This window comes from Macadamia integrifolia, chromosome 13 (genome assembly GCF_013358625.1).
Source record: "Macadamia integrifolia cultivar HAES 741 chromosome 13, SCU_Mint_v3, whole genome shotgun sequence".
In the NCBI taxonomy this organism is placed as follows: Eukaryota; Viridiplantae; Streptophyta; class Magnoliopsida; order Proteales; family Proteaceae; genus Macadamia; species Macadamia integrifolia.
The window spans coordinates 11,307,988-11,321,409 of record NC_056569.1 but is presented as its reverse complement, the minus strand read 5'-3'; the positions used below and the strand labels follow the sequence as shown (position 1 = coordinate 11,321,409).

Here is a 13,422-nt window from a genome sequence, read left to right as displayed (position 1 = left end):
AGATGGATTCCTCTTACAAAGCCTCTCACTTATAAAAGATTTTCAAAACTACCTACCATTAGGGGATTTAAATCTTTTTTGTCTCGAGGGTTTTCCTTAAAATTCTCATATTTTTTCTCTATAAATAATGCCAAGTCATGTTGACTCTGCAACCCATTACTATTTTTCTGAAGAATTTCCTTTCTCACAATGGCTTCCTCTAGAAATCCCAGAATAAAACAAGTAACACTTCTTCTTCTTCTTCTACTCCTCCCTGTTTTCCTATTTTCTCTTTGTTTGTTTCTTCTTTTTACAGATTTCTGTATCGTTTGAGGCTTTTGTTCTTTCCCTTTTTAATCTCAAATCACAAAACGTCTGGTTTTCATTTTCAGATTCATTTTTTACATTCACCTCCATCAGTTCAAATTTTTTTGTTCGATATCTAGTTGGGTTTATTAGTTTGTGTCTAAATATTTAATTTTGTGCTTCCAAAACTTCAAATCACAGATAATTGAGACAGTCGCAGTGATAGTATTGCTTGGATTGGTGGGCTTAAAAGGAGCTGCATCGGGTTCCAGCTTCAGTTACGAAGCGATAAATTGCAGAAAACACAGCGCGTCACTGACCGATTTTGGAGGTGTTGGAGATGGAAAGACTTCAAATACCATTGCCTTCCGTAAGGCAATTGAACATCTCAGCCAGTTTGGAGCTCAAGGTGGATCCCAATTAATCATTCCTCCTGGAAAATGGCTCACTGGGAGCTTCAACCTTACCAGTCATTTCACTCTGTTTCTCCACAAGGATGCTGTTATCCTTGCTTCCCAGGTTTCTGTTTAATCTATATTGTTCTTCAATCTTCCCCTCTTGTTCTCTGATTTTGTTTTTGATTTGTTTTGCTTGATCAGGATGAGAAAGACTATCCCATTGTCCCTCCTTTGCCTTCCTATGGGAGAGGAAGAGAATTACCCGGTGCAAGATATGGAGCTTTCATTCATGGTACAAACCTAACTGATATTGTCATTACAGGTATACTTCTCTGTTCATTACAACCAAATCACAATAAATAGATTCTGGGTTTTCTCTCTCATTGATAGACTGTGATGGGTTCTTTGATTTCAGGTAATAACGGCACCATTGATGGCCAAGGTGCTATCTGGTGGGATAAATTCCGTAATAACCAGACTAACTATACTCGACCTCACCTGATTGAGATCATGTACTCCAACCAAGTCCAGATATCCAATCTGACTCTACTTAACTCTCAAAATTGGGTTGTTCATCCTGTTTATAGCAGGTTTGATCCTATTAATTCTTAAATCGAATCTCATTAATTTGTCTCCATGAATAAGATCTCTCAGTGTTGATCAAAATTTTGTCATTGCAGCAATGTGTTAGTGCTGGGCCTTACCATCCTCGCACCAACTGATTCAGCAAACACTGATGGGATCGATCCAGGTTTGTCTGAGACGATGATCCTTATGTATCAATTCAATTCTTGAGTCATTCTACTAACTGGGCTGACACTGAATTGTTGTTTTTCTTTTTCTCCTATGAAATGCAGATTCATGCACAAATGTTAGAATTGAAGACTGTTTTGTAGTTTCAGGAGATGACTGCATTGCAATAAAGAGTGGTTGGGATCAATATGGAATAGCTTTCGGGATGCCCACGAAGCATGTCATTATCAGAAGGTTCACCTGCATTTCACCTGACAGTGCTGTTATCGCTCTCGGAAGTGAGATGTCCGGCGGCATCGAGGATGTCAGGATTGAAGACATTTATGCTTTGAACACAGAGTCCGGGGTGAGGATCAAATCAGCTCCTGGGAGAGGTGGATATGTGAAAGACATATTTGTAAGAAGATTTACAATGAATACAATGAAGTATGTCTTCTGGATGACAGGAGCTTATGGTTCTCACCCAGATGATGGCTATGATCCCAAAGCACTTCCTGTTATTAAAGGGATCAATTACAATGACATGGTTGCCCAGAATGTCACCATGGCTGCAAATTTGGCTGGTATTGACAATGATCCCTTTACTGGAATTTGCATGTCTAATGTCACAATTGGACTCTCTCCAAAACCCAAGAAGGTGCAGTGGAACTGCACCGATATCGCCGGAACAACTAGTGAAGTGACTCCTCCACCTTGTTCTTTGTTGCCAGATAATGGCAAGAGCAGTTGCCCTTTTCCAACCAACAAGCTACCAATTGAAGATGTCAAATTGCAAACTTGTTCTTACTGAGGCAACCTATGATACTGTACTAGTTCTATTACTATAAATTAATTTCCTACTACATTGCTTTTGCAAAGGCATTTTTGGACCAGAAAAAAGTATGAAACAATAAAGAGACGGTATTGAAATTTACTGAACTTTTTGTATTTAAGTGTAGCTTCAAACCCACAATGCTGCTTATGTAGTTTATAGAATCAATATGTCTGTTATTCTTAGGGCCCATTTGATTTTGTTTCTCCTGTTTCTGTGTCTAGAAATAGCAGAAACGGTTTTTGCTATTTCTATGCTAAGAAACGATTTTTGGAAAGACAAAAAGGTGCTTGATTTTTTTGTTTCCCGAAACGTTTTCAACAGTGTTGTCGAGTTCAAGACATGAGTGAAGGCACGACGTTATCAGAGTGCAACTCACGAGTGAAGTTATGGCGTTGGAGTTGTAGGTATGGTTCATGGAGATGATTTTCAGAAGGATGAAGGCAATCCGAAACTATGAGCTTCGCACAACCAGGTTGAAATTGCCACATTTGGATAGCGAGAAGTGTTAACAATGGGTTGGGGATTGGGTAGGTCGAGTGAAGTGCCAAAAATAGAAACAAAAAAACAAGTCAAACTTGTTTCTCCATTCCTGTTTCAAGACACAGAAATAGGCATGCATTTCTATTTTTGTTTCCAAAAACAAGTGAAACGAAACAGAAAAATCAAATGGATTTTGGGGTGTATTTCCGTTTTTTAGCAAAGAAAAAGGAAAAACCGTTTCTAAGAACAAAATCAAACGATAATATTCTTCTTCAACTATAAGTAATGTGTTACATGCAGATATGAGCGGGAATAGTTACTTTTGAGATAGAATTTGTTTATTTAGAAATTTTCAATTATGCAAGAGTTATCGATTATAATAATTATTAGAGAAGTGGCGTTAGTGGAGTAAAAGGTTGAAACTCTTTTGTAACTGTTATCCTATCCTATTTAAGAAAAAGGACAAAAAAAGTAGAGGCAACGATTGAAATCATAAACTATCTCTTGATGTTATTTTAAGGGAAATTTACATCCACCTCCCCTCGCATTTCCCTTATTACATCGACCCCCTCGCATTTCGTTTATTACAAATTAATCCACTCAACCTAACACCATGAGACTGGTGTTAGTTTTTATATTTGAAAAGACACTTTTACCCTTATGATATCTTTACCTAAAAAAAGAAAGAGTCAATGACCATTTCACCCTTTGAACATCAAACCCTAAAATCTCAAACTTGTCTTGAACCCTAGCCGTTGCCCCTTTCGTCTCTGTTGTTCATGGTGAAACCTCTTGCCAGGGGCACCCCAAATGACCTGAATTTCTGTTAACATAAAAAATTCACCAGTATTCTAATCATATCCTTCTCAGATCCCTCTGACGATCATCCCCTCTTTCTCCCAGCATCACCACCTACTCCTCCACCTGCACCAATTCTATTCTCTACCAACAGTAGCAGTTGAATCATAACCTACTCTCATCTCTCTCCTTTATCTTCTCCTCGGCAGAAGATGTCGTAGCAGAGTGACGTTGTCACAAGCGCCATCTCTGCATCGAACTCCCTACTCGATGAACTCCACTGCTACCCAAGTGTTGCTCGCCCTCATGTCGAACCTAACGCTCCTTTCCTGCCTGATTCCACCTCTGTACTCGTTGGTCCCCGCTTAAACGTTCACAATAAAGTCCAAAGCCTCGTTCGAGCTGGCGACCTCGATGGTGCCTCCGCCACCGCCCGCCATGCAGTCTTCTCAATATCAGCCCTATCGTCTTCACCTGCAATGCCATCGTGGTTGCTATGTATTGTTGGTGTATGATGTCTTGTATTCCGTCACAGTTTATCCCAGGGAGTACTGTGTGCATTGTTTGTTTTATTTTTCCATTATCTTCTGTATTGTTTTAGGGTTGTGTTTCTAAAAATTGGTATCAGAGCTCTAGGTTTTGGTTTTTCTAGGGTTTATTATCACAATGATAGGTAAGTTGATATCGAGCGGTTCAATGGGAAGAAAATTTTCACCCTCTGGCATCAAAGGATGAATGATCTTTTGATACAATAGGGTTTGGAAAAAATGTTGTTGGGAAAGTCAAAGAAACCTGTAAAAATTACTGACGAAGAGTGGGAAGAGATGGAGGAAAAGGCGGTAAGTGCTATTCGATTGAATCTTTTTGCTGATACCTTACAATATGTTGTGGGTATTGAATCTGCACCACAGTTATGGGTGAAACTTGAAAGCATCTACATGACGAAGTCCTTAACGAACAAGTTATTCGTGAAGAAGCAATTGTATTCTCTACAGATGGAAGAAGGTACGGATCTATAAGAGCATCTTAACATGTTCAATCAGATCGTAAGTAAACTTGCAAACCTAGAGGTTAAGATTGAGGATGAAGACAAGGCGTTATTGTTATTTTCGTCGCTCCCAGAATCATATGATCACCTAGTAATGACTCTCTTGTACAGGAAGGAGACCCTTGAGATTGATGAAGTCGCAACTACCCTCATGTCTAATGATACAAGGAAGAAGACTAGTAGCAAAAAATCTCAAGGAGAAGGTCGTTTCGGAGGTGACAAGGAGCAGGAAAGAGGGAGATCAAATCAGAAGGGATCTGGGAAGAGTCGATCGAAATTAAAAGGGGCAAAGACAAAGGTCTCTTGTTACTATTGTATGAAGGAAGGTCATCTGAAGAGAGAGTGCTTGAAGAGAAAGGCATACTTGAAGGGGAAAGGTGTAGATAAGGCATCTAAGGAAGCTAGCGTGGCTGATAGTTCAGATAGAGATGATGGAGATATACTCTCTATATTATCATGTGAGACTCAATCTTCTGATTCTTAGATTTTAGATTCTGGATGTTCATATCACATGTGTCCACATAAAGATTAGTTTGATACATATCAACCACATAATGGTGGGTCTGTCCTAATGGGGAATGCGGCTGTATGTAAGACCATTGGGATAGGCACTATCAAAATCAAGATGTTTGATGGGATAGTAAGAACTTTAGCAGATGTAAAACATATACCAGAATAAAGGAAAAACTTAGTATCTTTGGGGGTACTTGAATCAAATGGCTGCAAGTACATAGTAGAAGGTGGAGTTCTCAAAGTTATTAAGGGTGTTATGGTTGCCATGAATGGACAGCTGACAGGAAACCTATACATACTCATAGGGAGCACAATTACAGGTGGAGCATCTAAGACTACAGATGCAGGATTTGATACAGATGATACTTATCTGTGGCATATGCGGTTAGGGCATATGGGAGAAAGAGGATTGATGGAGCTTCATAAAAGGAAACTGTTGAAGGGAGTGAAAACTTGTAAACTGAACTTCTGCAAGTATTGTGTGTTTGAAAAACAGTACAAGATTAGTTTTAAAATTACAAAACATAAGAGTAAAGGGATGCTTGATTATGTACACAACGATGTATGAGGTCCTTCAACAACAAAATCTAAAGGTGGGGCAGAATACTTCGTGACATTTATTGGTGATTACTCGAGGAAAGTCTGAATCTACTTTATGAAACATAAAAGTTAGGTGTTCATTAAATGTAAGGAATGGAAGGCTGAGGTAGAAAGGAAAACCGGAAAGAAAATTAAGTACTTGAGAATAGATAGTGGAGAGAAGTACACATACAAGTTGTTTCAAAAATTATGCAAAGCTAAAGGGATTACACGTCACTTCACAGTTTCAAAGACACCACAGCAAAATAGTGTAGTTGTAGGGATGAATAGAACACTTCTAGAAAGAGCTTGGAGTATGAGGCTGAATGCAGGGATGAGCAAGAGATTTTGGGCAGAAGTAATGAATATGGCATGTTTCCTCATCAACAGGTCTCCATCAAAGGCGATTGAATGTAAAATTCTTAAAGAAGTATGGACAGGAAAATCAGTAGATTATTCTATTATAAAAATATTTGGTTGTCCAGCCTATGCGCATGTTGAGAGTGAGAAGCGTTCCAAGTTACACTCAAAGTCTAAGCAGTGTATCTTTTTTATTTTAAGAAAGGCATAAAGGGATTCAAGTTGTGGGATCCAAGTTCACAGAAAGTTATGGTTAGTAGGGACGTTGTGTTTGATGAGTCTCATATAGTGAAGTCAAATTGTAATTCACAAGTAATTGATGAAAATAAAAAAAGTTCTACTGTGCAGGTGGAGTTAGATGAGTCAGAAACAATAAGGGAATGAGTCATCAAGTGACTTACCAAGACAACAGGAAGCAGTAAAAGTTCCCTATACTGTGGTAAAGGGTAAAAGGAAGTATACTCACAAAGCACTTGTGAGATACGGATTTGAGGACATGGTTGTCTATGCCCTCACTGTAGGTACAGGTGATCCATGTTCCTATCATGATGCTTTGAGTGATGCACAACATGATAAATGGCAACTATGATGGAGGAAATGGAGTCTCTATAGAAGAACAAGACTTGGAGATTGTGGAAAAATCCAAGGGAAGAAAAATCATTGAGTGTAAATGGGTCTTTCGTAAGAAAGAGGCAGCATCCTGATAAGGACTGTGAAAGATATAAGGCCAGACTTGTAGCCAAGGGCTATGCACAGAATGAGGGGATAAACTACAAAGAAATATTCTCTCTAATGGTGAAACACACTTCGATCAGGGCATTACTTGCTTTGGTGGCCATGTATGATTTAGAACTTGAACATCTTGATGTGAAGACTGCATTTCTTCATGGTGACTTGGAGGAACAGATTTACATGGAGTAGCCTGAAGGTTTCAAGGTGTAGAGAAAAGAAGATCATGTTTGTCTGCTTAAGAGGTTGCTTTATAGTCTTAAGCAATCTCTAGGCAATGGTACAAGCGCTTTGATTCCCACATGATGAAGATAGACTACATAAGAAATGAGTATGATAGTTGTGTTTATTATAAAGTGTCAAGTGATAATACCATTATTTTGTTGATGCTTTATGTTGATGACATGCTCATTGCTGCAAAGAACAAATATGATATAGTCTCTTTAAAGTCTTTGTTGAGTGTTGAATTTAAGATAAAGGATCTTGGTGCTACTAAGAAGATCCTTGGCATGGAAATCGTTAGAGATAGAAATGTAGATAAACTTTGGGTAACTCGAAAGAGGTATATTGAAAATGTGCTAGAGCATTTCAATTTGAAAAAGGCCAAGTCGGTTAGCACTCCATTAGCCAGTCACTTCAAGTTATCTGAAAGGGAATGCCCTACAACACATGAGGAGATGTATCATATGTCTCAAGTCCCTTATGCTAACACAGTTGGGAGTCTCATGTATGCTATGGTTTGTAGTAAGCTGGATTTGTCTCATACAGTCAGTGTTGTTAGCAGACACATGAGTAATCCAGGTAAGGAGCATTGGAATGCAATTAAGTGGATCTTCAGATATTTGACCAAGACTAAAGATATAGGTGTTATGTTCAGTGGTAAGGGAAGTTCCACAAAATTGGTGGGTTTTGTTGATTCTGACTATGCCGGTGATTTAGACAAGAGGAGGTCTACTAGAGGATATGTATTTACATTGGTTGGTGGACCTATATCATGGAGGGTGATGCTTCAGTCTACAGTTGCATTGTCCACTACAGAGGCAGAGTACATGGTGGCAGTTGAGGCTACCAAGGAAGGAGTCTGGTTGGCTGGATTGGTTCTTGAGTTGGGGTTGGAACAAGGAGGTATAGTGTTACATTGTGACAATCAGAGTGCCATACATCTTGTAAAGAATTAGGTGTTTCATGCAAGGACAAAGCATATTGTTGTGAAATTTCACATGATCAGGGAGCTTGTGTCAGTAGGCAGTATTCACTTGAGAAAAATTCATATAGATCTCAATCCTGCAGATATGTTTACCAATCCAGTTACTACACAGAAGTTTGAGTCCTGTTTGGACTTGATTAATGTTACTCATTGTTGAAGATGAGGGGCGCACCAAATAGGTGTGGGTTTGTATCTCTGATGAGGTACGAGGATGAAGACGTCTAATCTTTACAGGAGATTTGACAAAATTCAAGCCAAGGTGGAGATTGTTGGTATATGATGTCTTGTATTCCATCACAATTTAACCCAGGAAGTACTGGTGTAGCACCCCAAATTTTTTATTTGAGGGCAATTGTGTACTTTTTGGATTAGGGTTTTTCACTATATATTTATAGCGAGGCTTTCTTTCTCTGTAATGCAATCAATACTGAAAGGGGTGAGGGGCGAGCGTTGTAACCCTATTCTTCATTGATAGTGAAGCAGGATCTCATCTCACTAAGGACATAGGCAACCTTTCCGAACCTCGTAAATTTGTGTGCATTGTTTATTCTATTTTTTCATCATCTTCTGCATCGTTTTAGGGTTGCGTTTCTACAATGTATCGTGCTGACCGCTACGGTGACATTATCAGTCCCTTCACCTTTTTCTTTAGGCAGTCGAACATTGTTCCCAATGTGGTCTCTTACACTGTCCTTATCAACACCCATTGTGATGTTGGTCGCGTCGATACAAGTATCAAAATTTACCACCACATCCTCGCGAACGCACTCTTCAGCCCTTCGCTAGTGACTTACCGTCATCTCACGAAGGGTTTAGTTGATGCTGGTCGGATCTCTAACGCTATGGATCTCCTCCGTGAGATGCTCAACAAGGGCCATGGTGCTGACTCTTTAGTCTTCAACATTCTTATCGTTGGGTTCCTCAATTTGGGCAACTTAGAGAGAGCAAATGCACTCTTTGACGAGCTTCGAAAACGTTGCCTCATCTATGATGGAGTCGTCAATGCGACGTTCATGAACTAGTACTGGAAGCAGGGGAAGGATACCAAAGCCATGGAGTCTTACTGCATCCTTCTTGTTCGTCAATTCAAGATGAGTCCCGTCACTTGCAAGACCCTATTGGAAGTACTTCTCAAGTATGACAAGAAGGCAGAGGCTTTGACTCTTTTCCACTAAATGTTGGACAACCACACCCACCAAGTTACCAAGTTGTGAATACGGGTACATTTAATATTATGGTGAACGAGTGTTTCCAATTGGGAAAGTTCTCGGAGGCGATTGAGGCAATTGAGGTGTTTAAGAAGGCTGGGATGAATACCGGCAAGTTTTTTATGTTAGCTGAAATTCGAGTCATTTAGGGTGCCACCGACGAGAGGCTTCACTCTAGACAACAGAGATGAAGGGGGAAGCAAGGGTAAAATGGTCATTGACATTTTCCTTTTTAGGTAAAGATATTATAAGGGTAAAATCATCTTTTCAACTTAAAAAATAACACCAGTCTCACGGTGTTAGGCTGGGTAGGTTTATTTGTAATAAACGAAACGCAAGAGGAGGTGGATGTAAAAATCCCTTATTTTTATTATTAAAAGAGGTCGGCTACCTCCCAATAGGCCGGGATACCGTGACTTCGTCAGTAAAGCCTTCCCTATCCTTTATTATATTTTATTTATTTCTTTTATCACATTCCCTCTCTTATCTTAATTTTCCTATTTTCTCTTTACTGAATCCCTGCACGCATCATATGGTATCTAAGCTCAGGCACGGGATCCACCAGTGGAATTTCTACAACTTCTCTTGAGAGAAACAAGATCATGGCTCCTTGATTAAGCCAAGGGAAGACAACCAACATGATAAGCGACTTGGGAGGATCTAGAGAATGAAGATTCAATTTGCACCAAGTGATTTTGAGGACAAGACCAATCTTAATAGGTATGGAATGTTATGTGCACATATGAGTGGGGTTACTTTTGAGATAGAATTTGATTGTTTAGGAATTTTCAATTATGCAGGAGTTACCGGTTATAGTTGTAGTTATTTAGAGAAGTGGTGTTAGTAGAGTAATAGGTTGAAACTCTTTTGTAACTGTTATCTTTTCCTATTTAAGAGGAAGGAGAAAAAAAGTAGAGACAACAAATGAAATCCTAAACTATCTCTTGATTTTATCCTGATAAGAGGTCGGCTAGCTCCCAATAGGTCGGGACATCATGACTTCGTCCGTAAAGCCAACATTATCCTTTATTAGATTTTATTTATTTCTTTGACCTCAATCCCTCTCATCTTAATTTTTCTATTTTCTCTGTACAGGATCTCTGCACGCTTCATCGGATTTGGCTCCTCTATGGCGCAAGAAAATGTCCAGCGCGCATCCAACGCCTAGCAACACCTTGGGCTACGTGTGGCTGCCTTGGGCCCCGTGCCAAGGCGTTTATGGCCATTGGGTGCATGTCGGACACTGTGTTGCGCCACAGAGGAGCTCGATCCTGCTTCATCTTGGTGCCTTTTGTTAGAAGTTGTATTAGTGGGTAATAGAAGTTAGAAGTTACGAGAGTTATTACTAGTGGGTAAAGGGAGAAGTTGTAGGAGGAGTTACAAGGTGGAGTAGAGAGAGGGTCTAAGAAAATGTGGAGAGGGTGGATTGTAAGTTGCAACCATTTATCCTATCCTATATAATAGGAATTAGTATAGAAAGTAGCCAAGGAAAATGATAATGCTCAACTATTGAGTCGAGGCGGGCTACCTCCTACTCAGACTGGATGCTATGGTTTTGTCAGTAAAGCCAATCCTATCCTTTTTTTTTTCTTTTATCTCTTGTATTTTTCTATTTTACATTATTAGTAGGAATCACAAGGTAGTGATGGTACAGGGATTTTAAAGAATAATTTCATTACTTTGTTAAAAAATTACCAATTACATAATATAGAAAGTCACTAGATTACAATCCGTCACTGTCTTAGATAACCCATGCAAGATATATGAGATCCTTGTATAGATAGGATCATAGGAGATTGCATGGGATATGGTATCTTCAGGAAATAGGAAAGCAATTCATGGTCCTTAGTTGGAGTGAATCTAATATACATAACACAATTGGAGAATATCTAATATGGTGCCTAGTTTTGTTCACTTTTTTATGTATTTGGAACGAAACTGAAATGACGGAACAAGGTTTTGTCATTCCATCATTTTGCGTTTCTAGCATTTTTTCCCCTTTTTGTTCCAAAGAAAAAACCAAAAAACAAGACGTTGACACCAAACGTTTTATTCTTTTTTTTTTTGTTTCCATAGAACGAAAAAATGTCAAAAATGTTTTCTAGATGACTACCAAACGCAGTTGAACTCTTTTGTTTAGAAACATAGTTTTTCATGAATTTCCAAATCATAGTAAGCTAGAAAAAAAGAAGACAAACTACACTTCGAGGGAGTGACCTCCTTAGATCGGCGAAAGGAGAGAGAGAGAGAGAGAGAGAGAGAGAGAGAGAGAGAGATAACCAAACTCGCATGCGTGTGACTCAGGAAAAACACCATCAAGTGAAATTTAGAATGACTTGGACCACATCTTGCTATTTTTTATGCATAGAGGTCTACACATTACCCATCTTTTTCCGTCGCCTATTTTTAGCTGCGGCAGTATAGCTGACTAAAAATTAACCTTCGCCGCTATTTTTAGCGACGGTTATATATTTTTTGCGACGCTTTTTTTCCGTCACAAAAAATGTGTTTTCTTGTAGGTACATGACTTTTGACTAAGTTTTCAATATTTTTCACTTTGACTCAGACCTAATTTTCTAACTAAGCCTTTATGGATGGATACTTGGATATTTTTATGCTTATGAATAATTACTTAATTATTTGTATAAATAGGAATAGATGTTTTGGAATTACAGACACTGTTATAATACTGATACTCCTTACCAAAAAAAAAGTTATAATACTAATACTAACCCTTAGTGCTCGGAATCAATTATAACCTAAATATAGAGGCTAACTAATCATAAGATTTTTCAAATCCCACCTAATTTTCCATATATAGTAAAAAATAATCTGGCAAACTCATCAATCCAAACTTGCCATAAATAATTGATCTTTTTTAACTTTTTTTTTTTTTCCAAAAATGATCAGTAGTTTCAAAATCTACCCTCATGTGAATAAAAATAGTTTTTCGTGATAGATAGAGATGGATTCCTCTTACAAGCCTCTCACTTCTAAAAGATTTTCAAAACAACCTACCACTAGGGGATTCAAATCTTTTATGTCTCAAGGTTTTCCTTAAAATTCTCATATTTTTTCACTATAAATAATGCCAAGTCATGTTGACTCTGCAACCCAGTACTATTTTTCTGAAGAATTTCCTTTCTCACAATGGCTTCCTCTAGAAATCCCAGAATAAAACAAGTAACACTTCTTCTTCTTCTTCTTCTTCTTCTTCTTCTACTCCTCCCTGTTTTCCTATTTTCTCTTTGTTTGTTTCTTGTTTTTACAGATTTCTGTATCGTTTGAAGCTTTTGTTCTTCCCCTCTTTAATCTCAAATCACAAAACGTCTGGTTTTCATTTTCAGATTCATTTTTTACATTCACCTCCATCAGTTCAATTTTTTTTGTTTGATATATAGTTGGGTTTATTAGTTTGTGTCTAAATATTTAATTTTTGTGCTTCCAAAACTTCAAATCACAGATAATTGAGACAGTCGCAGTGATAGTATTGCTTGGATTGGTGGGCTTAAAAGGAGCTGCATCAGGTTCCAGCTTCAGTTACGAAGCGATAAATTGCAGAAAACACAGCGCGTCACTGAACGATTTTGGAGGTGTTGGAGATGGAAAGTGTCACACCCCGTTCACACTGAACCGGAGCGGTGACCGAGTTAACACCGGTTAACCCAAACCTGCCAGGATCATCAGATACTGTATTCCACCACAGCATACACACACTAACATAAGTTCATTAGATCAGCGGAAGACTAAGTTTTACCTGTGAATAAATCCCATATACTTGCTACCCGAATTGTGATACAATAATTATATACATTTGGGCCCGAAGGCATGATATATACACAAAAAGAATATGATTCAAATACCAAGTATATACAGGAAATCATCAAAAACCATCAGAGTACACAGCTCGGCTCGGTTTTAAGGCTGGAGCTCAGCTCGGCATCAGGGGTTGTGCCCAGCTTGGCATCACATAGAAGAGCTTAGCTCAGCCTCAGAAGTGGAGCTCAGCACGGCCTCCAAGGTGGAGCTCAGCTCGGCCTCAGAACTGCTGTCCCGCAGCACAGCTCTCGCACAAGCAGTCAGCGCCGTGCTCTAACTCCTCAGGGGTCCACCAGTCCTCTTCAGGAAACTCGACTGTGGGACCCACCCCATGCTCCTCAGATGTATGACCTGCAAAATCATCTAAAAAGGGGTGTACACGTGGGATGAGCTCACTAGCTCAGTAAGTAGAAAGATGGACCACACAGCAG

The 13,422-nt window shown here is 39.0% G+C and overlaps 1 protein-coding gene and 1 pseudogene across 1 annotated transcript; both read left to right on the top strand.

The window, feature by feature from the left end:
- Window positions 1-71: 71 nt before the first annotated feature.
- LOC122059401 (probable polygalacturonase) lies at window positions 72-2,368 on the top strand. Its single transcript, XM_042622171.1, has 6 exons — window positions 72-222; window positions 487-804; window positions 885-1,005; window positions 1,099-1,273; window positions 1,364-1,434; window positions 1,541-2,368. Exons 1-6 carry the CDS (start codon window positions 190-192, stop codon window positions 2,224-2,226), a joined length of 1,404 nt encoding a protein of 467 aa, XP_042478105.1. The 5' UTR covers window positions 72-189; the 3' UTR covers window positions 2,227-2,368.
- Window positions 2,369-2,663: 295 nt separating this feature from the next.
- Window positions 2,664-9,321, top strand: LOC122059013 (annotated as a pseudogene).
- Window positions 9,322-13,422: the final 4,101 nt, after the last annotated feature.